The sequence below is a fragment of the Malaclemys terrapin genome, chromosome 7, assembly GCF_027887155.1.
Source record: "Malaclemys terrapin pileata isolate rMalTer1 chromosome 7, rMalTer1.hap1, whole genome shotgun sequence".
NCBI lineage: Eukaryota > Metazoa > Chordata > Testudines > Emydidae > Malaclemys > Malaclemys terrapin.
In genome coordinates this window covers 94,325,786-94,351,458 of record NC_071511.1, presented here as the reverse complement: position 1 = coordinate 94,351,458, position 25,673 = coordinate 94,325,786, and the positions used below count along the sequence as shown (strand labels likewise).

The following is a 25,673-nucleotide window of genomic DNA, read 5'->3' as shown; positions in this document are numbered from 1 at the left end:
GTTACAGCGCTGAAACTTTCTCACTCAGGGGTGTGAAAAAACACCCCCCTGAGCAATGCAAGTTTCAGCGCTGTAAGGTGGCAGTGTAGACAGTGCACCAGCACTGGGAGCTACTCCCCTCATCGGGGTGGGTTTTTTACAGCGCTGGGAGAGCTCTCTCCCAGAGCTGGTGCTGCGACTACACAGCCATGTTAAAGCACTGCTGCGGCAGCACTTTAACATGGCTTGTGTAGTCGCGGCTATAAAAAAAACACCTCCCAGAGGGGAATAGCTACCAGCGCTGGGAGTGTGGCTCCCAGTGCTGGTGCACTGTCTACACTGGCACTTTACAGCGCTGGAAACTTGCAGCACTCGGGGTGGGGAGGAGGGTGTTTTTCACACCCTGAGCGAGAAAGTTGCAGCGCTGTACAGTGCCAGTGTAGACAAGCCCTTAGTAGCAGATCACTGAAACTGTTAAGGGGCCATTAAAGTGGTAATGAAGCCATTTAACACACCTGTGCCAATACCCAGGAAGCCTTTGGCCCCATTCAGCTGGCTTTTATACTGTAGGAAACTGTATTATTGGGGTTAAAAACAGTTTCCAAATGACCCGTCAGTTATTCTCTGTACCCAGCAGAAGTATTTTTAACTAAGTTCGCTCAAGGAGGAGCTCACATAGTCAGTGAGTTTATTTCTTGATCTAGTCGTTTTATTCAAACGCAGTTTAAGTAAGCGAGTCTGGCAGGGCATTCTGTATAAGGAAGGTTATTAAATTACTGCCTTAATACAGGCTGTCAATGACAAGCACTTTTCAAAAGGAGAGATTAGGCTTCAATTTCCTGCAGGTAGCCTGGCTTTTCGTTTCTCTCTAGACAGTATACACCGAACTCCCCGCCACGCTGAGGAGAATCCTTCTGGCAATTGATCTATAGCTGTTCAGTTCCCGTAGGGGAATATTACTAGTGCTTTAAGATGAAAAGGGGGGAGAGTCTCATGGGGAGGGGGGGGACAGCAGCAGGAGGAGGAGGCAAGCAGTGAGCCAGCTGCATGGCATGTGGAGGGGGTCTTGTGGCGGGCGGGAGGTCTGGCAGGTGGTGAGGAGGCGAGCAGCAGATGAGCAAGCAGCAAGGGGGTGGGGGAGGAGGTAAGCAATGCGAGGACCTCACGGGGGGGGAGGGGTGAAGAGGTGAGCAGTGGGTCCAGGGGTGGAGTATGGGCGGGGCTGTGGCAGAAGACGTGGGACAAGGAGTTAGCCTCCCCCAGGGGAAGTTTCATCCACCACCCATGTAATAAGATACTGACATAATTAGATTGACATAAACTGTCTAAAACTGGGTGACTGGGCAACAAAATGGCAGATGAAATTCAATGTTGATAAATGCAAAGTAATGCACATTGGAAAACATAATCCCAACTATACATATAAAATGGTGAGGTCTAAATTAGCTGTTACCACTCAAGAAAGAGATCTTGGAGTTATTGTGGATAGTTCTCTGAAAACATCCACTCAATGTGCACTAGCAGTCAAAAAAGTGAACAGAATGTTGGGAATCATTAAGAAAGGGATAGATAAGACAGAAAATATATTGCCTCTGTATAAATCCATGGTACGCTCACATCTTGAATACTGCATGCAGATGTGGTCGCCCCATCTCAAAAAAGATATATTGAAGTTGGAAAAGGTTCAGAAAAGGGCAACAGAAATTATTAGGGGTATGGAACGGCTTCCGTATGAGGAGAGATTAATAAAACTGGAACTTTTCAGCTTGGAAAAGAGACGACTAAGAGGGGATATGATTGAGATCTATAAACTGGTATGGAGAAAGTAAATTAGGAAGTGTTATTTACTCCTTCCCATAACACAAAAACTAGGGGTCACCAAATGAAATTAATAGGCAGCAGATTTAAAACAAACAAAAGGAAGTATTTCTTCACACAACACACAGTCGCTGTGGAACTCTTTGCCAGAGGAGGTTGTGAAGGCCCAAAATATAACAGTTCAAAAAAGAACTAGATAAGTTCATGAAGGATAGGTCCATCAATTGCTATTAGCCAAGATGGGCAGGGATGGTGTTCCTCACCTCTGTTTGCCAGAAACTGAGAACGGGCAGCGGGATGGATCACTTGATGATCACCTGTTCTGTTAATTCCCTCTGAGGCACCTGGTATTCGCCACAGTCGGAAGACAGGATACTGGGCAAGATGGACCTTTGGTCTGACCCAGTATGGCCATTTTTATGTTCTTATATGGACCTAACTTTTTTTAAAATGAAAGCTGAGATTCTCACATAGCCACTTGACTCCAGTAGCTGATGCTTTAAGAAAAACACCAAATGTGACTCTCACAATATAGTTGGCAATATTGCATCACTATGTCTAATATCTCTCTTTTCATCCCCTTATGCTTCTCTAACTCTTCCTTAATCCTGACCTGGGCAGGGGGAAGCTCAGCTGGACTGCCCCCTCTGTGGGGGGAGGAGGAACAATAGCCGCATGATCTACAATTACATGATAGGTCTGTCCTCAGTTTTTTACACTTTGACCGCACTGATAGGCGTGGAGGCCTAATACAGCCTTACTGAATAGAATAATGATGTAGTTTCCCGGTGCTTGCTTTATTACGGGAGCAAATGAGACTGGGACTTCATTTCCCAGGGTCCTTTGGGCAGGAAAACAGGCTTTTTCCTCTGCCGCTGTATTCATAACGCCTTTCCTAGCCCAGGCAGTCCCGGGAAATGGAGTCCAATCCCTATAAGCTGCCAACACAGAAACGAGACAGGGCACTACGAATCCCAGGTGTCTTCACACACCTCCCCTGCAGCTAAGAGCAGGGGCTGAATGCATGTGATGATATACAGTGCGACAGAAATCCGGGAGCGCTGAGAACATGCATTTCCTGTGCCCGTTGAGAGCTGTAGCAGCTTCCCTGGCCCATGCAAAGGTGCAAGGGAACTGGGTCTGTTCTGCCAGGAAGGACCCCTCTGCAGCCATGCACCTCTATGGTGAATGCAGCATGTCACTAGCACTTATTAGTTAGAGAGCGGGGCGGGGAGGCTGGTTTCTTGGGGCTGCCTGGGCGGAGGGCAAAGCCCTGTGGGTTTAGCGGGCAGCATACGGTATCGGGCTGGGGGCTGCCTTGCGGGGAGGATTAGATGTAGGGTGTAGCCGGAGGGGCGATGGCAGGAGGGGTGGTCCTGGTGCAAGGAGCCAGCCGAGGGCTCGGCCTGCACTTCTGCAAACACATTTTATCCGCACGGAAAGAGGCGAGAGTGATCGCTACCTGCAGGAGCCCCGAAGCAGCCAGCGCCTTACACGCGCTGCAAAGGCTGTATCCCCAGAACCTCACTGTGCTGCGGCTGGATGCCACTCGGGAGGCAGAGATCCGAGAGGCAGCGGAAGCAGTGGCGAAGGAGCATGGCCGGCTGGATCTACTCATCAACTCTGGGGCAATGTTGCACCCCAGCGGCAGAGGAGAGAAGAGCTTGCAGGAGGTCTCAGCAGAGGTGGGCCAGAGTTTCCCTCAGTGGAAACATCAATGGGGTCAAAAAAATGCGTAGTTAGTGCAGACCTGCTGTATTTCGCTCCTGTGGGATTAACTGGACGACCCCCGTTCTGAGCCAGGGCATTCCCTCGGAGCTCAGCTGCTCAGGGTTTTTATCCAAATTGTGTGTCGGTTTAAGTCTTTGCTAATTAATCTCAGCAGACTACATTGACGTGCTGTGGAGAGAAGGGGGGGATCCTTGATAATGGAAAGAGGTCTGAAAAAGAGGGTGATTTTTTTTATTGAAGGTGGCTTGGTAACCGTGAAGCCATTGCTTGAGAACATCTGGTTGCAGCTGGTGTATTTCAATAAATATATCAGTAGACACCTGAAAGTGCATAATGGCTTTAAAAGCATGTCCATTTTGAAATAGGTGACTAGCGGCCTGAGAAGAAAAGACATGCCACCTGCTGGGCCACATCCAATGCCAGGAGAAAGGAGTCTTAATGGCAACACAAACAGGTCTAGTGGGCTTTTTCTTCAGCCAGCCATTCCCGTTGTTGCATGCTCATCAATGCACAGTGCACTCTGGAGTGCAAAGTTCCAGGATGCATGAAATTTGAACGGAATGTGTTTATGTAATTAAAAATAACAACCAATGGGAAAAGAAAAAAGGGACACGCAAGGTGCCCAAATTTAGAGGGCCTGTTTGGACACCTATTCTTCAGCACGCATGCTTCCAGATAGATGGAGTGTGCCCATCTGGAACTGTGCAGGTATATTTCAGTAATGAAAATGCACCATGTGTGTTCAAGATGTAATTTTTGGGCTTTCAGAACTTTCTTTCAAAACTAGCATGGTCTAAACATATAGCACATTGAGGAGTAAGTACATTTGCATTATGCAACTGCAAAGAATGTTTGAAAAGTATGTTGAATAAAATGTATTTTGGCCAGTTAGCCCAACTCAAAAATTACTTAACAGTCTTTAGTGAGAGTAAAAAAAGGAAAAATGGCACTAGCACACTTTTCAGAGAGCTATGAAATAACAAAAAGCAATCCCTTCCCTTGTCTCCCCAAACATACATCCTTACATCATGTTCCACAATAATGACAGTGGAAGTAAAATTATTTTCCACTGGTTTCACAGTAGACCAACTAGCCAGGGCTGCACAGAGCTTTAGGGAGCCTGGGATAAAACCTGACACCTAGGGCCTGCACTCTTCCAAAGAAATTACCACTGAGGGGGGGCTGCAGGGAGAAGGGTTGGAGGGGAAGCCCACACCGCACTCACCCGACCCTGCAATGGGGCTCAGCTCCAGTCTCATAGGTCTGAGCCTGGGTCCCTCTCTGGGTGTTGCAGCCTGGCCTCAGGGGTCACAGGGCAACTCAGGTTTGGCTATGCATCCCTGCAGCTAGCCAGCATTTCTAATTAAGGATGGGTTTTTCAATGGGACTTGTGCTTCACTTAGGTGAGGGGGGATAGGATTGCTATCTTTAAATATATCAGAGGGATAAATACAAGGGAGGGAGAGGAATTATTCCAGCTTAGTACTAATGTGGACACGAGAACGAATGGATATAAACTGGCCGTGGGGAAGTTCAGGCTTGAAATTAGACGAAGGTTTCTGACCGTCAGAGGGGTGAAATATTGGAACGGCCTTCCGAGGGAAACGGTGGGGGCGACGGACCTGTCTGGTTTTAAGATTAAGTTAGATAAGTTTATGGAGGGAATGGTTTAATGGTAAAACATAGTAGCCAAGGAAAACCAAGCAATGGTACGTAAATAGTATAATGGCCAACAAGGGTCAGGCTAGAGACTCTTGCCTACATGCTCGGGGTATTACTGATCACCATATTTGGGGTCGGGAAGGAATTTTCCTCCAGGGTAGATTGGCTGAGCCTCTGGAGGTTTTTCGCCTTCCTCCGCAGCATGGGGCAGGGATCACTAGCAGGAGGGTCTCTGCCGATTGAAGTCACTAAAACACAGGATTGGGGACTTCAACGGCGGAGTCCAGGGAAGGGTCTTGTGGCCTGCAGCATGCAGGGGGTCAGACCAGATGATCATAATGGTCCCTTCTGACCTTAAAGTCTATGAGTCTATGAGGTGCTTTTGAGAATCCCACTGTGTCTTCATCAGATATAATGGTTTGGGGGTTTATGTGTTCGTTTTGTCTCTTTCTGAACGTGAAATGACTTCACTAAGCATAACTGTCTGCTAAGTGGGCTATTCCTTTTTGCCTGTGTTTCTGTAGGCTATGTCTACACTACAGACCTTAGAGTGGCACAGTTGTACGGCAGTTGCTGCACCACTGTAAGGTCTCCCATGTAGCCACTCTATGCCAGCGGGAGAGAGTCTCCTGTCGGCATAATTAAACCACCCCCAACGAGTGTTGGTAACTAAGTCGGCGGGAGAGAATCTCCCACCAACATAGCGCTGTCCCCACTGGCGCTTTTGTCCGTGAAACTATGTCGGTCAGGGGTATGCTTTTTCACACCCCTGACCGACAATAGCGTTAGTTTAGACATAACCTTAGTTACAGAAGTTTCCTGTTCCATCCCTTCATCTTGTGTTGTGTGCTAAGTAACTCTTGTTTCTTTTCTTAATTTAATTCATCTTGTTGGTTTCCTGGGCTGAGACTAAGTTTGAGATTTTTTAGAAAATTCTTAGAAAAGAAAAACAAATGTATTAGCCTTGATGCGTGGACTCCTCACGTGCTTAAAGTTAAGCACATGCATAAATCTTTGCAGTATTGGAGCCTTAGAATGGAATGGCCTTCGTGACCTTCACTCTGGTATTCCTAGTTAATAATTTAACTCCAAAGTATACATAAAATTGACTGTAATTATAGTTTCAAATTCTGATGACCTGAATAGATAATTTGAGCTGTGATCTCTTCGTTTAAACCTGTATGCTCCTGAGACTAAACAACATGTTTTAGTACCAGTTGTTTATTTGCAGATACCCAGTGACCAATGTTTCAAAGTTCAAACAATATCAGCAAAATCAGGAAGAGCTAAAGTAGTTTAATTCTTTGTTTTCAGTGTCAGTGGACACTAAAAAGAAAAAATATATATGCTACTTGGTGTTTTAGGTTAAATCATTTTAATTTAACTAGCCCAACAGACTCTTCAATAAGTGCATGGAACAAAATGCCACAAAGCACCAATGCTCCATATTGACTCTAACTAAACAAAAATGAATTACCGGTAATAATTTGACAAGGAAGAAGAAATGGAATTAATAAGGCATGTGCACATTACTTTGCTTGCATGGTTTCTCCCACCTTTTATCTTTTGTCTTTTTAAAAAAGAATGCTCCTCAGGACAGATAATACCTTCTGATGCATTTGTACTCTGTCTAGCATAATGGGACTCTGATCCTCACTGGATTTTTGAGCATCACCACAATGTAAACTATAGTAGTATGGATTTGTCAACACTTCTAGAAGGGTCACCCCTTACATTACGGTATACCATGGCCAGCATTTCAGATGGGCCAAGTCAGGACCAATAATGAGTAATGTTTGTTAGTGATAATGATATCACACTGAGATGATGAGAGATGATTTCATATCTTTTGTTAGCACAAGATGGAACTTTAAAACTGGCATTTGCTGGCTGTAGGCTATTTACCTTTGCAGTTTCTACTTATTTCTACTTATTTCTTCTTCTTCTTTCTTTTTTAATGTTCTAGGGTCTTTCCATAACATTGGCAACAAATACCATAGGGCCCCTAGTGATGGCTAAATATTTTGCCCCTCTGTTGCGGAAAGGAACTGGAGCATTTGGACATCAGTTTGCTGACCAGGCCAAACAGCATAGGGCCATACTGGTGAACCTGACAGCTAAAGTAGGCTCCATAGGAGACAATGGTAAGTACTGTTTGACATGAATGTTATGCAGTAACCTACTTATTTTTCATATAAGAAGATTGATATATTAATGTTTTATAACATCCAGGTGGTGTGGGCCAGCGTAGCTAATAACCATGTAGAAGATCACTATAATTTTCTAAGCATTACTGCATCTTCATTTAGATTTTTCCTGCAAAAATGGTTTGTGCAGTAAAAAGAATAACTCTGCTTAAATTGTACTGACTTGTTGGCTAACGAATATATCTTGAATTATCTCGCTGCTAAAAGTAATTATGGTGCTGTATGCTGCAGCAGTTTTTTAATTTTAAAATGTGTATGTTCCTATTTGTTCAGGTGCACCTGGTGAATGACATATTTATTGATCAAACATTCCAGACAGTGTGTGCACTATGAATCTTGAAGAAGTATTTGAAAAATCCATTCCAACAAGTTTTTGTAAACATTTCTTATAATTTAAGTAGAGGGTTTCATGTTATCCCTCATAATTTGTAAGATCAGTGTTTGGATAGGTAAGTCTCTTTAATATAAACTTTAGAGACGTTAAATGCAATTTCTGTTGTGGCTTTGAGCTATACCATTTGGGGATGTGACTTTGTCAAATCTCATAAATTAAGCAGTGTTGGGCTGGGCCAGTCATTGAATTGGATACCTAGAGAGAGAACTCACAAACTTCAGGAATTGATATTGGTATGGATTCATTGTGTGGCATTTTCCCCTTTGACTCAATATTGAGCTGATGTCCCACGCATGATGCAAGGGGTCATTCTGATGCTGGAGATGATGAGTGAAATCCTGGCTCAATTAAAGTCAATGAGAATTTTGCCAGTGATTTCAACAGAGCCAGGATTTCACATGGTGTTTTTTGTGTGAGATGTGAAACTCAGACTTCAGTCATAAAAGATCATGTAACACTTGTTACAAGAGTTAAAGGCCTCAGGGCTGGTATACACTACACAGTTAGGTCAACATAAAGCAGCTTATGTTGACCTAATTATGTCAGTGTCTACACTTCCGCCTTCTTCCCACCGATGTAAGTGCCCTATTACACTGAGGCCTTGTCTACACTGGCAAGTTTCTGTGCGGCAAAGCAGCTTTCTGCATTGTAACTCCTGAGGTGTACACACTGCCAAGCCACTTAGTGCGCAGAAACTGCGCATTTGCAGCGCTATAAAAAAAACACCCCGATGAGAGGCGTACAGCTTTCTGCGCTGGGGGTACAGCGCTGCGGTGCCAGTGTAGATACCCAGGTCGATTACAGCGCTGCGATTGGCCTCTGGGAGGTGTCCCACAATGCCTGTTCTTGCCTCTCTGGTCATCGGTTTGAACTCTACTGCCCTGCCCTTGGGTGACCAACCATCATCCCCACCCGTACATTCCTTGGGAATTTTGAAAGTCCCTTTCCTGTTTGCTCGGTGATGCGTGCAGTGGTCTCAGCACATCTTTCCAGGTGACCATGCCTGCTCCACGCACCAGGAAATCCTGCTTACAGCAATGCTGAGCTGCTGGACCTCATCAGCATTTGGGGAGAGGAATCTGTCCAGTCCGAGCTGCGCTCCAGTCATAGGAATTACAATACCTATGGACAGATTTCGTGATGCATGACAGAAAGGGGCCATGACCAAGACACACTGCAGTGCTGGGTCAAAGTGAAGGAGCTGCGGAACGCCTACCACAAGGCGCGGGAGGAAAACCCCGCTCCGGTGCTGTGCCCATGAGCTGCCGGTTCTACAAAGAGTTGGACGCGATACTCGGTGGTGACCCCACCTCCACTGCAAAGGTCGCTGTGGATACTTCGGTGGCTCGCCTGCCAGTTGAGAGTGGACCGAGCCAGGAGGAGGAAATCTTGGATGAGGATGGGGAGGGGGACCCAGAGGCAGAGGACGACTCGGAGATTAGAGATGCATGCAGCCTGGAGCTCTTATCTACCCCGGAGTAGGCTAGCCAGTCACAGCTGTCGAAGCTTGGCGAAGCGCAAATGAGAGAGGAGGCTCCTGGTAAGTGGATTTGCTTTTGGGAATCGCTGAAGCAAGTTGTTGGAGGCAGGAGGGTTGCAGAAAGCAGGCGTGTGTCTATATGATGCGCGTACCACCGCATGCCTAGTCTGAGTGGTGGAACAGCGTGTTGATTGACTCCCTCACTTCATGGGAATCTGCTTCAGAGATCTACAGGAAACTCTCATGGAGATACTGGGCAATCCACTGCTGTAGGTTCTTTGGCAGAGCCGCATTGTTTCTTGCCCCATTAAGGGTAACTTTCCCGTGCCACTGTGCCATCACCTCGGGGGAGGGGACCATTGCTGCACACAGGCGAGCTGCATAAGGGCCAGGGCAGAAGCCGCAGTCTTGGAGAAGACCCTCCCTTGATTCCCTGCTCACCATCAACAGGGAAATATCTTCCATAATGAACACAGCCTGTGGAAAATGTGGGGACAGTAATGATTATCAGGCCCCCCCTACAGTGCTGGCTCTCCCTGAGAGCCACGTGGCCACTGTACAATACGGTCCTGGAACACTGATCTCCCCTGTCCCTGTGGTTACTCACCATTTTGGGGGTCTTGTGGCTCATGTGTGCTTGTTTGGGGTCAGCTAGTTAGTGACAGGTATGTGAGTAGTGGCTGAGTTTTAAATCTGTGCACTTGCTCAGCCTGTTGTTGAACTGCTCCTTGCTACTGTCAAGGTTCCATGTATAGCTTCATGAGCCACGGCATTAAGGGGTAGGCAGGGTCTCCCAGGATCACAATGGACATTTTGACTTCCCCTATGGTGATCTTCTGGTCTGTGAAGAAAGTCCCTGCTTGCAGCTTCCTGAACAGGCCAGTGTTCCAAAAGATGCATGTGTCATGCACCTTTCCAGACCAGCCTGCGTTAATGGTCATAAAATGCCCACGGTGATCCACAAGTGCCTGGAGAACCATAAAGAAATACCCCTTCCGATTAATGTACTCAGAGGCTAGATGGTCTGGTGCCAGAATTGGAATATGTGCGCAATCTATCACCTCTCCTCAGTTAGGGAAGACCATTTGTGCAAAGCCATCCACAATGTCACTCATGTTGCCCAGAGTCATGGTCTTTCGGCACAAGATGCAATTAATGGCCCTGCATACTTCCATCAACATGAGTCCAACGGTCGACTTTCCCACTCCAAACTGGTTAGCATTCGATCGGTAGCACTCTGGAGTAGCCAGCTTCCACGGTGCAATTGCCACATGATTCTCCAATGACAGGGCAGCTCTCATTCTTGTGTCTTTGTGCCACAGAGCTGGGGCGAGCTCATCACACAGTCCCATGAATGTGGCTTTCCTCATCCAGAAGTTCTGCAGCCACTGCTCGTCATCCCAGATGTGCATGACGATGTGATCCCACCACTCAGTGCTTTTTTCCCAAGCCCAAAAGCAGCTTTCCACTGTGGTTAGCACCTCCGTGAATGCCACAAGCAATCTCGTGTCGTAGCTACTACGCATGGCGAGATCAATGTTGCACTCCTCTTGCCTTTGTAGTTTAAGGAATAACTCCACTGCCATTCATGACGTGTTAGTCAGAGCGAGCAACATATTGGTCAACAGTGTGGGATCCATTCCTGCAGACCAAAGAGGCAGAGCACGCAGTACATAAACCGTTGAAAGATGACGCCAAATGCAGACAGAAGCACAGGGATTGCTGGGCTGTGAAGCAATGCATCATGGGGCATTGGGACAGGACCTATGATGCCCTGAGACCCCCTCCACCTTCCCACAACTCTTAGCGGCAGAAGAGGAAGAGATGTTCTGTGGGATAGCTGCCCAGAGTGCACTGCTCTGAATACCACTGCAAGTGTGAACATGCTATTGCGCAGGCAGCTGACAGTATGAACACACAACAGTGGTTTCCCTTCAGCGCCCTCTGAGCAGCGCTGTAACTGCCAGTGCTGTGACTCTGCTAGTGTAGACGTTCCCTGACTTAATAACTCCACCTCCACAAGAGGCGTAGTGTAGTTAGGGGGAGGCAGTGTCTACCTTACATTGGCTGTCTTGTCAATTTCATGGCAGGAGCTGTGAAATTGACAAGAAAACCCCAGATCCCCTGGAGAGCTGGGCGGCTGGACCCTGCTCTGGCTGGTAACTCTGGAAACTCTCCTTGAGCTAGAGCACCAAAAATAGCAGTGTTGTCAAAGGGGTTCAGGCTTAGCTGCCTGAGTACAGTCCTGACCAGCTCCCTGAGTGTGTATTCAGGCAGCTAGCCCAAGCTGCTGCTTGTGCTGCTGCAGTCACACTGCTATTTTTAGTGCTGCTAGCTAGCTCCAGCAGACCTAGCATGTGTATGTCTACTCAAGCTGGGAATCACACCTGCCAGCTGCTGTATAGATATACCCTTAGTCTGTAAACTCCAGGGTATGGATTGTGGGTGAAATACTGGCACCATCAAAGCCAATTTTAAAACTTGTATTTCACCCTGTGTCTTATGTGTTCAGTAAAGTGCCATAAACATATATAGGGCAGTATGAATATTAACAGAAATAGTTGAATTTGAAAGGAAAATGTCAAGATTGATAGTCCTAAAATGTAGAACATTTTAAAAAGTTTTATTTAAACTTTGAGTTCTGACTTCCACATTTACAAATACCTTTTAGAGAGGCTAGTGTGACTTTGATGAATAGCTTAGTTTTAATCATAAATGACTGATGAGTATATTTACAATTTACCTGGACGAGAGACTTAAAACTCTATTAAACAGATGTGTTTATAATTTCTCCAGATAGTCATTGATGATCCTGCTTTCTTTGCAACACAATACTTTTAATAAGGGATTTGACTCTTTGGAGTGGTTTCTTTCCACATCTGAGAGTACTGACTGTTTCTTCTTTTGCAGGTTTGCATAAAATATACAATGTAAATGCCTTTTTGTGTTCTCGGCTATCCAAAATAGGAGTCTTCGGAACGGCCCTAGCAATTATTTTTCAGAATGGAAAAAAAGAGAGCCTGAGCCAATAAAAAATGAGCTGGAAAGAAAGGCACTCAATTGCATCAGTTTATTACATTCACAATTTAAGCCAACTAGTGATTCTTATCATATCAGTCGAAGCTTAACAGGAACAAATCTCAAAATAAATTGGAACACGAACTCGATAAATATTTTGAATACTGCCAATTTTAAAGTAGCATCATTTGCCAAGATATTTGGATGGCTTTACTGTTGGTCTAGTAAGCAGTAACCATAACATTGGATGCTTCTGTGCCTTGAAAAGGGTAAGGTTTGGGGCTGGTAAGTCTACTACAGTTCAAGTTATGAATGAGAAGGCAGAATCATAGGAACAGGATTTGTTACTTATGTTACAAACTGGCCCACTGCCCCACTTTATGGTCAGTCTGTTGTGAGTGGATCCAATCACTGGGTCCCATGTGCTTCTGAGTCAATAGGGTCTGGGTAGAATCTAGTTAATGTTTCTAGCTCTGAAACTAGGTCACATTCCCAGGCTTACAACTCTTCTCTGATGCCCTTGTTTCGGATGTTTAGGTGCTGCAGTCCAGTTGCCCTAAATGCTGAAACCAGTGCCTCAGGTCTCCTGGACCTTCCACTCACTTACACATGCTTTCACTTAGGCTGTGGGTTCTCTGAGCTTTTAGTTTAAGCCCTTCAGTGACAATGTGGCAGGAAAACAAAGAACACAGGCTTAACAATGGAATTTCTTAACCATAGTAATTTTTACTTTTAAAAGACTCAAGAGTTACTGTGACACTCTCTTGGGGTACCCAGGGTTGTGAGACACCTCACCACCACTTGCCCTTATGCGTGAGGCAGCCTTCTTGGTGCCTGCTGTGAATCAGTTCCCTGAATCTACTAGCCTCTGGCAACACACCAAGCGCTTCCTTCAGGACCTGTTCAGGCCTTCACTCCCTCTGTGCAGGTTAGTGAATGGCCCACACCAACCCCTGAACCCTCTCAGAGCATTCCCTGTATTGTCAGCTCCTTATCCACTGAACACCCATAGAACTACCAACCATGCTGTTCCCAAAGGAACAGTGGTAGACACACTAGCTTGTAAGAGTCAGCTCAGGATCAGGACTTTGCTTAACGCCACAGCACTTAGATATATTTATAGTCTGGTGAAGAGAAGACTGAGAGTGGACATGATAACAGTTTTCAAGTACATAAAAGGTTGTTACAAGGAGGAGGGAGAAAAATTGTTCCTCTTAACCTCTGAGGATAGGACAAGAAGCAATGGGCTTAAATTGCAGCAAGGGCGGTTTAGGTTGGACATTAGGAAAAACTTCCTAACTGTCAGAGTGGTTAAGCACTGGAACAAATTGTCTAGGGAGGCTGTGGAATCTCCATCATTGGGGATTTTTAAGAGCAGGTTGGACAAACACCTGTCAGGGATGGTCTAGATAATACTTAGTCCTGCCTTGAGTGTAGGGGGCTAGACTAGATGACCTCTCGAGATCCCTTACAGTTCTATGATTCTATAGTGAAAACAAAAATAAGTTTACTATTAGGGATCCAAGATTCCGGCAATAATGAGCAAGGATATTGGAAACAAATGGTTATATATAAAACAAAATCATAACTTGCTTTCCAGAGACTAAATGTAACAGGTTAATACCTATCTATTAAAGTTTTATGGAAAGTTTCTCTTCAGCATTTTCAACCAAGGTTGGCGCAGATATTGTTTTCATGAATATAAACATGCTTTCTACTTACTTCCTAGATGCAGAATCCCAGCGTGTCTTCTTTCTTTTCCAGAAATTCCCCCCAAAGTTCATTGTCTGTACTCTTAGACTGGAAAGAACCCGTGACTTGTTTTTTTTTCCCAGTGTGCTCTTTCCGTGTTGACTTCACACCTCCTTGTTAACATTTGACTTCTTATGTAAATGGACATCCATTGTGTTAGCTTACAATGCTTAATTTACATACTGTCTGGAGGCAAACCTGTTTTTCACCTTTGCTGCTGACCACTACCTTGATACAGACTTTAAAAACATAGTGCTTCAGTGTATGTGTGTGTGTGTGTGTGTGTGTATATAACTCCTTACATAATATCTGTACATACATTTCACAATTATACTAATGACCATTGTGACAATGGCTTTTATTTGAGATCGCATGGCATTCTTTGATTAACTAGAATGTATACACAAGACTCATGAGATTTCTATAACCCCCCTGGCCAGTTGGCATTAAAAGGTTCTTGGGTCACAGTTACAGATCTTTTGAAAATAACAGAAGTCCTGAGATGCCCCTAGTCTTAGCTCACCCCTTCTGAGAGTCAGCGGTTGATCAGAGTTTCAAGCTGGGCAGTGTCTCTCCTGCACGTCCTTCTTACGGCTGGCAATGCTCAGCCGCCTGCACAGAACAGAACCTCCCTCTTAAATAGGGTCTCTGTCTTTATGATGTGTGCTCCAACTGAGAAGCTCCAGATCCTCCAGCCATAGTTGTTCATCCTCCCATGTTGTGAACTCGTGTAGAAAAAACATTGTTCTGTGGGGGTAGGGCCAAAAGTTCAGAGACAATCAAAGTCAGTGGCCCCAGATTGCAGTCTTGATGGCTTCTCAGTGATAGCCCTGCAGTGAGGTGCCAAACCCCTTGCCCCCAGGCAGGGCGACTGTCTGGATTGCAGCCTAATAAGAGGCTTTCCCTTGGGCAAGTTCAGATGTATGCAGTCATATCGGTACTGTTTCCACACAGTACAACATAGAGTTCATAATTTGATCCTGTCATATCCCACGCTGTTACAAGTTCCAGTCAGTTTTCCCAATGAAACAGCGGTTTTGAAACATACCAGGCTTCTTTGTTCAGACTTTGCTTGCACCTCTTATAGAACGAAATTATGAAAGGCATGATACAAATTGATAGTGTGTTTATAAAGCACCAAAGAACCTGACCACTTATGGTAACTGAAGATTCTAAGGCCCTTTTTTTCAAGAATAGGATGTTAACGCTGGTGTCTTGGCAAAATTCCATTTTGAGTTATTCCTTTTTGTTTCTCTAAACTTCCTCCTGCAGTTTAAATTGGATATATCTTTCACTTCCAGTTGTATTTTGTTGTGTAGTACTGCTGTGCACTAGCTTATACATTGCATGTTTACCTCATAATGTGCGTGCATTTAGGGGGTGCGGAAGTCATTTCTTTATACACCTTTTATATATCATTTGTAAAACACTGTGGATTTTTCTGGATAAACAGCTTTATAAAAAGTTGAGAATTATTCTAACAGTAAATTTAAAAAATCCTTTACATAAAGCTGCATTTCTGAGACTTTGTGAAAAGGATTAGTTACATGCTAAAGTAAGAAGGAAAAGTGAAGAAGGAAAAAAACTTTTATTTTATGTATAATATTAATATAAAATTAGAGAGTGTTACTCATTTCTGACTGCATGACTCATACTCTCAGGGAATTAATTATCCAGCACAAGTAATTCTAAAATAGACACTATGGTATTTTTTTTAATCAGATGGCAATGCTAGCATTGAATAGGTAAACATGAACCTTGAATTCAGTGTTAACTAGTAGATTGAGTACAGAACTGGGAGAAAGGACGTCCTGAAAACTTACCTCAATTCTGCCATTGACTTCCTATCTGTCTCTGGGCAAATAAACATGGGGAGGTAAATGTACAAATACTAGGTAACTGAATTTAGAAGGAAACTAAGGGGTAAATAGTAAGAGTCGACTGTTCTTTTCTCTATAATTACTTATTTTGTTGTGTTTTTCATATATTTTAAGGACCGTTATGCAAAAAGTCAAAATAGATTATCATAACACAGACCACAGAATTTTATGCAGTGGTTCTTGCATCAAATTCATAACATCTGGTTGAGCAGGGAACTTATCTTTTAGAAAGACAAGCAAGATAATGATGATTCCATTGGTTTTGCTAGATCTTTTTCATGAAAGAAATACAGCCTTCCCCATGGCTAAAAAATATGGGATAATGCTGTATGTATCAGCAAATGACCAAAGGGATATTCACTAATATATTATTCTGAAATCTGCCAAATATATGAACATGCGACAATTATGACACAATGCTGCTTGTGGCTTTGCAGAACTTGCTTACCTGACATATTGTTTTTAGCTTTAGGTGGATGGTATAGCTACAGGATGTCTAAAGCAGCTTTGAACATGGCTACCAAGAATCTCAGCATTGAACTTGGAAGAGGGAAAACTAAAGTGGTGTGTGTTTCTTTGCATCCAGGAACTGTGAATACCGACCTATCAAAGCCTTATCACAGGAATGTTCCCAAGGACAAACTGTTCACCCCAGAATATTCGGTTAATTGTCTAATGAATATTATTGAGAACCTTGATATGGGGAAAACAGGAAGGTTCTTTGCTTGGGATGGATCTGCACTACCTTGGTAAAGACTTGTTTTAATGGAGGTGCTCCGGTACTGTGGAGATGAGAGCAATATAAATACCTAGCTAGATTAATGCTTTAGTAAACCTTTTGTTGTGGCATATTATGGGGGCATCCAAAAGATATTAGATTTTAATCCCAGTTCTGTCACTGACTTGCTGTATGACTTTGAGCAAATCACTTTAACTTCTCCGTGCCTCTAATTCACTATGTGGTAAATGGGGATAATACTTACCAATCTCAGGGCTCTTGAGGCTAAATTTGTTAATGTTTTTAAAAGGTTTTGAGAGTCCCTAAGAAAAGTGCAATAAAGTATAGAGTATAGTTATGATTTTATTAATGATAATAAAGCATACTGCTAATGATTTGCTGCAAAGATTTGTGTTTATTTATTCAGATACCATGCCTTGGTTTCTGGAAATTGGCTGAGGTTAGAGAGAAAAGGGATTACATAGCAGTGAGAGACAGGCCATTTCAAAAGATTGTTTCCTGTAACCTTCTCTCTTTGTTTTTTATGCTATCAGTTTGAAAGGTGATACAACAGTGCAGGACAGATCTGATCAAATCAAATCTAATGGTGACGTCTGACAGTGATGAAAACAGAACTCAGTGTGCAAAGCTGTGAACATTGGCTCCATTTTGGGCAAGTCTGCTGCAGACCTTCTCTTTCTCCCCACCTCTCTTTTTTTCCTCTTTTATTGACAGATGCCAGATTTAAAGGTTACTGGCTGCAGGGAACCCCCACCCCCTGCATACAAACAGACACACCTCCCCTAAAAACTCAGGTGCTAACTGTATTTTAAGTATTTACCATACAATGAGAGCATGAATTCTGATTACAATTTTGTCATAGTTGCTCTGACTTATTTTCACGTGTTATAACAAAGAAGAAAGATTGGCAAGTTTCAGTGAGATGTTCATGTTGTTCAAATGTAACTCTCAGTACTTGGATTGGGGATGGACAATGACATCACAGGTTCATATTCATTGGAGGCACAAGTACATACTTATTCTAAAAATCAGGCCACTTACAGACTTATGTGAAATCGTTGCTGCACAGTACACATAAGCTTGAGCCTAATGAGACAAGAGAATGATTGACAAAACTGTTATATAGATCACTGAGCAGTACTCTTTACCCTGTGAACTTTGTCCAGCTCCAAGAGATGTACTAGAAAGCAGAAAATCAAACAACTGGTGACGCAGTGGAAGATCACATAAACTACGCCAAGCATACTGTTTACAGTCCTTGTGTTTTGTTGTCCACAACCTGACTACTCAGAACTTTGATCATACTGGTGACAGCTAAATCACATCACACTTGTGTATATGCAAAATAAAGATATGAAGATCTTCTTGGGTATTAAAAACAGGACAACAAAACATTGATGAAAAATTGTGGGGGGGTTTCAGTGTGGTAGGCTCAGGGAGTCAGAACAAAAGAAAGTAACACAAATGAGAAATGTGAGGCGGCCTGCAGAAATGAGACATACATAAATCCTTGTTTCTGTTATTGAACACAAAGAGGGAGACATTTACAAGGGCCCATGTCATGAACATACTGTATGTGACATGGAAGATAGCATAGTCTGAAGAAATGAAAGCATTTGGTTGATAGGAGATCCTGAGCTTTAGGCCCAGCTCTGCCATTGACTTGTTTTGTTCAGTTCACCATTGCTTCAGTTTCCCCATCTGTAACATGAGAATAATGATGATTTTTGATTTTTATAAAATATTTTGAGATCTATGGACACAAAGTCCTATATCAGCATTAAGCATTATTTATTATAAAGTCAGGAGGATATTACACACTCCTCATATTGCCCATGAAGGCCACATGTACGCTATGATTGGAACCAAGCTAGGTATAACCAGGTTTACACTTGGTTGGTTGGTAGGATTATAGCATGGATTCTCTGAACAGCAGAAACAAGGATTATAGCTTGGTTTCTCTGACCAGGGAAAAGCGTTTTCTGAAAATTGTTTTATAAAACGACACTAGATTACCTAGGAAACTAATCTCCAGTATTGTCTAGCCTACATGGTTGTCAGAAAACAGTGTTTTCTCTCCTTGATCTGGGAATCTAACCCCTGCTAGCAACAGTGTTGTTTTAAACCCAGTGTTATTTTCATCTGTTTTGATATGCAGGAGGCAGTCCACTCCAAAAATTGGTTTGTTGGTATGTGTTCATTTTGTTTAAGTGACTAGGGGGTAGGAACCATAGGTGCTGGGACTACAGGTGTGGGGATGCTTCCAGATACCCTGGCTTGAAGTGGTATCCATCATATACAGGGTTTACAGTTTGGTTCAATGTCTCTCAGCACCCCCACTATACAAATTGTTCCAGCAACCCTGGTAGGGACATGAGGAATGAAAAGTGGCATATTTATAATGTAGAGGCCATAAAACCAACAATGGCTCTTCTTGATTGGCTCAGGATTTCATATCCACCATATCAATTGTGGGCCTATTTCCTTCTGCTGCCTTTATACATGTAGGTGGGCACATTCTGGATCTTGTGTTTAGGCTGGATTTTGTGATCAAAGAGGTGAAGACCACACTTTGTTATGGTCAGAGCTTCTTCAGATAGAGATCAGAACTTGCCATTTCTTCCTTCAGGGAAAAGGTCATCAACAGAGAATGATTGGTCCAGCTAGGTTTCAGATTTCTCTAAGGGAAAATGTTGTGCATCTGGAGGTTTATTCATAATGCCTAGTAAGACATTATGATAATTTGTTACTCTTAATCATTAATATAGTGGTCACTAAGCTCCAATCATTTTCCCAAGCCTTTATATGAAGGGACTGGTATTTATTTTCTCTCTCTCTCTCTTTTTTATTTCCTCATTAAAATGAGATGGTGTATTTAAAAAAACAAAAACTGTGTGCCTTGAAACCTTGGAACTGGGAGTATTTTATAAATTGGCCAGAAAAATAAAAATAAATTGATGCCCAGTATCCCTAGACAGAACAACCAGCCCGAAGAAAGTATTTGTCTTGCTATGTATTATTGTGATTAATTAGAGCTTGTGATGTGATAGGACAATAACATCTGTTTTCAGTGGGCACAGAGAGAACTTTAAAACAATAAATTCCTCAGTGCAACAAAAAGAAAGCATGAATAGAGATATAATGCCTTTGCTTAGAGTGGTTGACTACAAGTAATTCTATAACCTCTATCTCTAAGTTCCATGTAAAAATAAGGTAAGTCTCTCAGTGTAACAAAATTAAAAGTTTGCCAGCACTATTCAGAGCCAGGAGCTCTAGAAATCTGATTTGTTCCTAGGAATGTAAAGGATAATCAAAGTAAAAAGTTAGCCCTAGACACACTATATTCAAAAGAACTTTTTGTTCACAATAAGTTCAGTGATCCCTATTGTATTACAGAAAAATTTACATTTTATTCTAGGAGTCTTAGTAAGAAGAGTGTGACTTCAAAATTGATTTTCTCAGAATAAAAATGCAAGTTGCATATATGCAGGAGAGGTCCTTGGAATAATTTTTAGCACAATGTGCCTAGTGATGAGAAAGAGGTCCCTACCTATGTGGCTCTTCTTTTGTTTCTGTCCCGAACACTTAATCAGTGAAACACTAAAGTTTGGAAATTCTTTTTTTTTTTTTTTTTTTCAAAAGAGAAAAACTCTTGTTCATTACATATATATTGAGCTGTACTATTCACTAAAATGTTCAATTTATGTTAGGGCTGTCAAACGATTAAAAAATTAATTATGATTAATCGCGAGATTAAAAAAACAATTAATCGCAGTTTTAATTGCACTGTTAAACAATAGAATACCATTTATTTAAATATTTTGGATGTTTTACTAGATTTTCAAATATATTGATTTCAATTACAACATAGAATACAAAGTGTACAGTGCTCGCTATATGTTAATTACACGTGTTTGCACTGTAAAAAATAAACAAAAGAAATAGTATTTTTAAATTAACCTTGTACAAGTACTGTAGTGCAATCTCTTTATCCTGAAAGTGAAACTTAAAAATGTAGAATTATTTGTTTTTTACATAACTGCACTCAAAAATAAAACAATGTAAAACTTTAGAGCCTAGAAATCCATTTGTAAGTTGCACTTTCACAATAAAGAGATTGCACTACAGTACTTGTATGAAGTGAATTGAAAAATAAATTTTTTTTTACTGTGCAAATATTTGTAATAAAAATATTAAGTGAGCACTGTATATATTTTGTATTCTATGTAGTAATTGAAATCAATATTTGAAAATGTAGAAAAACATCCAAAATATGTATAATAAATTTAAATTGGTATTCTATTAGTTTAACAGTACAATTAAAACTGCAATTAATCACAATTTTTTTAACCAAGTTAATTTGTTTTGAGTTAATCACTTGCAATTTGCGATTGACAGCTCTACTTTATATACAACCCTAAAAGGTCACCAACTCTAGTGGTAGTAGGGAACAGATCTATGGCAAACCAACAGGACACTAATGTAATGTTTATTTCTAAAAATCTTGCTTCTTTTTACCCACCATGGTAACCAGATAGTTGGAACCTTTAGGAAAGAACTTGTTTTCACAGCACAGCCCCTTCCTTCTCAGAACTCTTCAGTACTTTGAAAATAAGTACTTAAAACTGATATTTTTAGAAAGATTAAGCATCTGTTGAGTATTGTATGTGGTTTTAGCCGAGTCTTACAATCAAGTTACATGGCTTTTTCAACACCAAAAGTTTAAACAAACCATTGGGGCCATTTAAACACAACCCCATGTTAGCATCAGTGGAGAGACATACCTCTCTACTCCGGAGGGAGGAAAACATAAGAGTGCTGCTTATTTTCCTGCTGCTCCGGTCACCATTTATGGGATGGTGTGATATGGAGCGAAGTAATAGCCCTGCATCCCCCTCTAGGGCATTGTGTGCACCCTGGAGGAATAGAGAAGGAACAGCCTCTGCACTTTCCAAAGTACAGATATGCCGAGCTCTTGTGCAGGCCACAAAACTGGAAGGAAGCCTTCTTGTCTCCCCGTTCCACAGCTGTATACAGCATAATCTGATCCTCAGTTTGTTAGATTTTCCTTAATCAGGCAAAACTCATTGAAAACAATGGAAATTTGTCTGATTAAGCATTGAGTAAGGACTACAATAGTTAACTTCAACGTGAATGTAAAGTAATGCAAATCAAAGTGACAACACAGCCAAACTAATGATCTAGCCCTCCTCAAGTCTGCCATAACTGGTTTCCAAAATGGAGTGAGTAGGAAATGGTCTATCTTAACCATCACTATCATTAAGTTTGCTAGGGTGGTGTCCTCTAAAAATGTTTGCTTTGAAATTGCCAGTTCATCACTAACCAATTTTATGATGAATTTTGTAAGAACATAGAATTTAGTAAGGTCACACCTTTTCCCATATTCAAAAGTTAAAACTTTATTAGCAGGATTTGCTTTGAACCATATTTTACGTGTGTGATGGTTTTTGGAGTACCACGACTCTGAGTCAGCTTGTTACCCTCCTGCCTCTAGCAAGAGGAAGACTTGTTTGTGCTTAACTCCAGTATATTAGCCACCCAAACCATCTCCTCAGGGCAATGCCAGTCCTTACGTGGCCTTGCAGGTTAACAATAGGTGTTCTCAGTCCCCAAGCCCCTTTCAAGTGTTCCTCTGTACTGTTTAGCCCCTTATCCACTGAACACTCAGTTATACCAGAGGAACATTATACCCCCCAGCTTGTTCGATTCAACACAGGGTCAGCTTCTTGTATAACACCACAGCACTGAGTTATATTTATAGTGAAAACAATCACAAATTTACTATCAATGATTAAGATTTAAGAGCTAGTCAGTAAAAAATGGAAGTGGAAAGTTTACATATAAACCAAATCATAACACATTCCAGAGGTGTAACTGAACAGGCTAACTTTCTGTGTCAGGAAGTCTATCTCACCCAAATGTCCTATACAGTGCTTCCAACCAAGGCAGGCTGGGATCCTGTTTTCATGAATGTAATTGCACTGCCTGATTACTTCCCCAGATGCAGGATAAAAGGGTGTCCTTTTGCCTTTCCCTTATATCCCCCAAAGTTCATTGTCTGCCCCCAGAGACAGGGCAAGCCCTTGTCGTTCATTCTCCAGTGTGCTCCTATCCTCCAAGTCCTGGCTCAGTATGTAAATAAGGCTCCCATTGTGCTGGCTTACAATGTTTAATTTACATTTTGACAGAAAGTCTTCCTGTCTGGAAGACACCTGTTTTTCTCTGTGGCTGGTGACAGACTTTAGAACATAGTTCTAGTACATGTACACAAATCCTTAAACATACATCTTGCAGTGATTGTGAGGATCACTGACATAGGCTTTTATTAGAGAACTCAAATGACATTTATGGATAAATACCACGAAAGTGGTGTGCTAGGTATAGAGAGATAAGGTGAGTGAGGTAATATCTTTTATTGGAACAACATCTGTTGGTGAGAGAAAAAAAATATTATGAGTCAAGTAAACCATTTCCTGTCCAGCTCTGTTTATTTAATTAATAAATTTGCCACATTTTATTTAAATAGCAGATGAGGGGCAGCTAATGAGGAGCCAACATTAAGCAGTGAGGGGGTGGATTTGGGGGGACTACTTTGACTTCTGAGATTCAAATATGCCTTTGAAGGACAGACAAAGAATTGATGATATGTCTTATTCTAGGCACTGATCTTGCAAAGACTTACACACCTGCTTAACTTTATGCACTTGCCTAGTCCTATTAGCTTCAATGGACGACCTCCCTATGTAAGTCTTTGGAATGGTGATCGAAGCATGAAGGGGCATACAAATGCTTAGCATATCTGACACAAAAACCTTGCAACATGGGCTACAACAGTGCCATGTGAATGTCTGTTCTCACTTTCAGGTGACGTAAATAAGAAGTGGGCAGCATTATCTCCCATAAATGTAAAACTTGTTTGTCTTAGCGATTGGCTGAACAAAGAGTAGGACTGAGTGGATAAGTGCATAAACTTGTAGGCTCTAAAGTTTTACACTTTTTTGAGTGCATTACCTAACACAAAATACTACATTTGTAAGTTGCACTTTCACGATAAAGAGATTGCAGTGTAGTGTTTGTGAGGTGAACTGAAAAATACTATTTCTTTTATCTTTTTTGAAGTGCAAATGTGTAATAAAAATAATAATATAAAATGAGCACTGTACACTTTGTATTCTGTGTTGTAATTGAAATCAATACATTTGAAAACATGGAAAAACATCCAAAAATATTTATAATAAATTTAAATTGGTATTCTGTTATGGTTTAGCAGTGTGATTAAAACTGATTAATCGTGACTACTTTCTTTAATCTAGTTAATTTGTTTTTCATTAATTGCTTGAGTTAACTGCAATTAATTGACAGCCTTAGGATAAAACTTAACTCAAAACTGTTTCACACATGAAAAAGTGTCTATTCCTCCACACTCTATTAGGCACTTAAATCAGATCTGTTAATCATATTAATGAGTCAGCTGGATCATCTGACATCACACCCTTCTCTTTATCTTAGGACACTTTCTGCATTTTGGAATACTATTTTTTTTTGTTTACAGTTGTGGTTTTTGTTATCTAGACTCATCTATAATTTAATAGCAAGGACCACATCTTACAGACACAGTTTTTCATGGACTCATTTCTCATATTCAAGACTACTGAGTCTACCACCCTTCATGTGCAATTGTGTAGCACTTCTGTGGCACCTGCAGCAATTTACATGGGGAAAATAATATCAGGAAAGTATTTAATGTACCTTAGCTTTCTATAACGTGCATTAGCAGATGGAATCAAGATGAAAAGCCAGCACACTAAAGAGCCAACTCTCCATGGACCACATGTGGTCTGATGGTCACCAAATCACAATTCAAGATGCAGTGGTCTGGCTTTTAGTTTAGATACAATATAGTAAGGCAGGGATTCTCAAACTATCATAGTGCTGACCAGATCTTAATCCAGGAATTGTTTTACAGACCCCATCCCTTCCCAACCTGTTATCAGTAGTTCTGTTTATGATTGCACAGCATCCCTATTGCAAGTACAGCAATTGCTCATGTGGTAAAATATCACAAAAGTATCTAGGTACTTTAATCTTCTTTAAAATGGTAAGTGCTCAGTGCATTCCCCCCCAAAAGTACTGTCACCTTTTTATCTTAATCTCGCACTCTCAATTGTAAAAAGAACAGGAGTACTTGTGGCACCTTAGAGACTAACAAATTTATTAGAGTATAAGCTTTCGTGGACTACAGAAGTGGGCTGTAGTCCACGAAAGCTTATGCTCTAATAAATTTGTTAGTCTCTAAGGTGCCACAAGTACTCCTGTTCTTTTTGCGGATACAGACTAACACGGCTGCTACTCTGAAAACTCTCAATTGTATTATTCCTTTCCCCCCTACTCTGCCCTGTTGCACGAGGTTTGCTGTAGCCTAGTCCTCTATTCCCCTGAACATAATTCCCTGGCCATTCATTCTTGCTTCTGATGGTGCGAAAAAGGAGCTGTCTAGTCTTGCCGGAGCAAGAACCCCTACTGGAGGCAACTAGTCTCTCTCTCTCTCCTTTCTTTCCCACTTCTTCTTTACAAGAGCCTGGAAACCTGTAATAGCAGCTGGATATAGGGAGCCAGCACCAACTGACCCACCAGCACCCTATGAGACAATCAGTAATATATCTGCAGTTTGAAAACCACATTTAGGAAAGAATGAACCAACACCCAGAATATGCTTGTTGTAATGTGTTTCAGTTATGGTGATTTTCAAATACCCAATAGTAGGTACCATGCAGTTCACCTAATTTTATATGCATTTTGTTACGCTAATGCATTTTATCATTTAATAATATTTCATTCAGTAAATGGGTTTTTGCACTGTTTAGAGGCCAGATAAAATATCTGAGTCACCAAAGGATTGCCAAAGACTTGTAGTTAAAGCCAACAAACCGGAAAGGCATGAAGTCACATGCACTGAAGGTCTGAGTAGTCACTGTTGACAATCATGTAACAG

General features: G+C 41.9%; 1 protein-coding gene across 1 annotated transcript; it reads left to right on the top strand.

Moving 5' to 3' along the window:
* The first annotated feature begins 3,155 nt into the window (after positions 1-3,155).
* Positions 3,156-17,034, top strand: LOC128840818 (C-factor-like). Its single transcript, XM_054035261.1, has 3 exons — positions 3,156-3,482; positions 7,157-7,334; positions 16,388-17,034. The coding sequence occupies exons 1-3, from the start codon at positions 3,156-3,158 to the stop codon at positions 16,672-16,674; spliced, it is 792 nt and encodes a 263-aa protein (XP_053891236.1). The 3' UTR covers positions 16,675-17,034.
* Positions 17,035-25,673: the final 8,639 nt, after the last annotated feature.

Excerpts from the sequence above, each read along its gene's own strand:
- LOC128840818 (XM_054035261.1), top strand. The coding sequence starts at position 3,156 with ATGGCAGGAGGGGTGGTCCTGGTGCAAGGAGCCAGCCGAGGGCTCGGC. Across the intron at positions 3,483-7,156 it reads TGCAGGAGGTCTCAGCAGAG|GGTCTTTCCATAACATTGGC; the intron begins GTGGGCCAGAGT and ends TTAATGTTCTAG. Across the intron at positions 7,335-16,387 it reads AGGCTCCATAGGAGACAATG|CTTTAGGTGGATGGTATAGC; the intron begins GTAAGTACTGTT and ends TATTGTTTTTAG.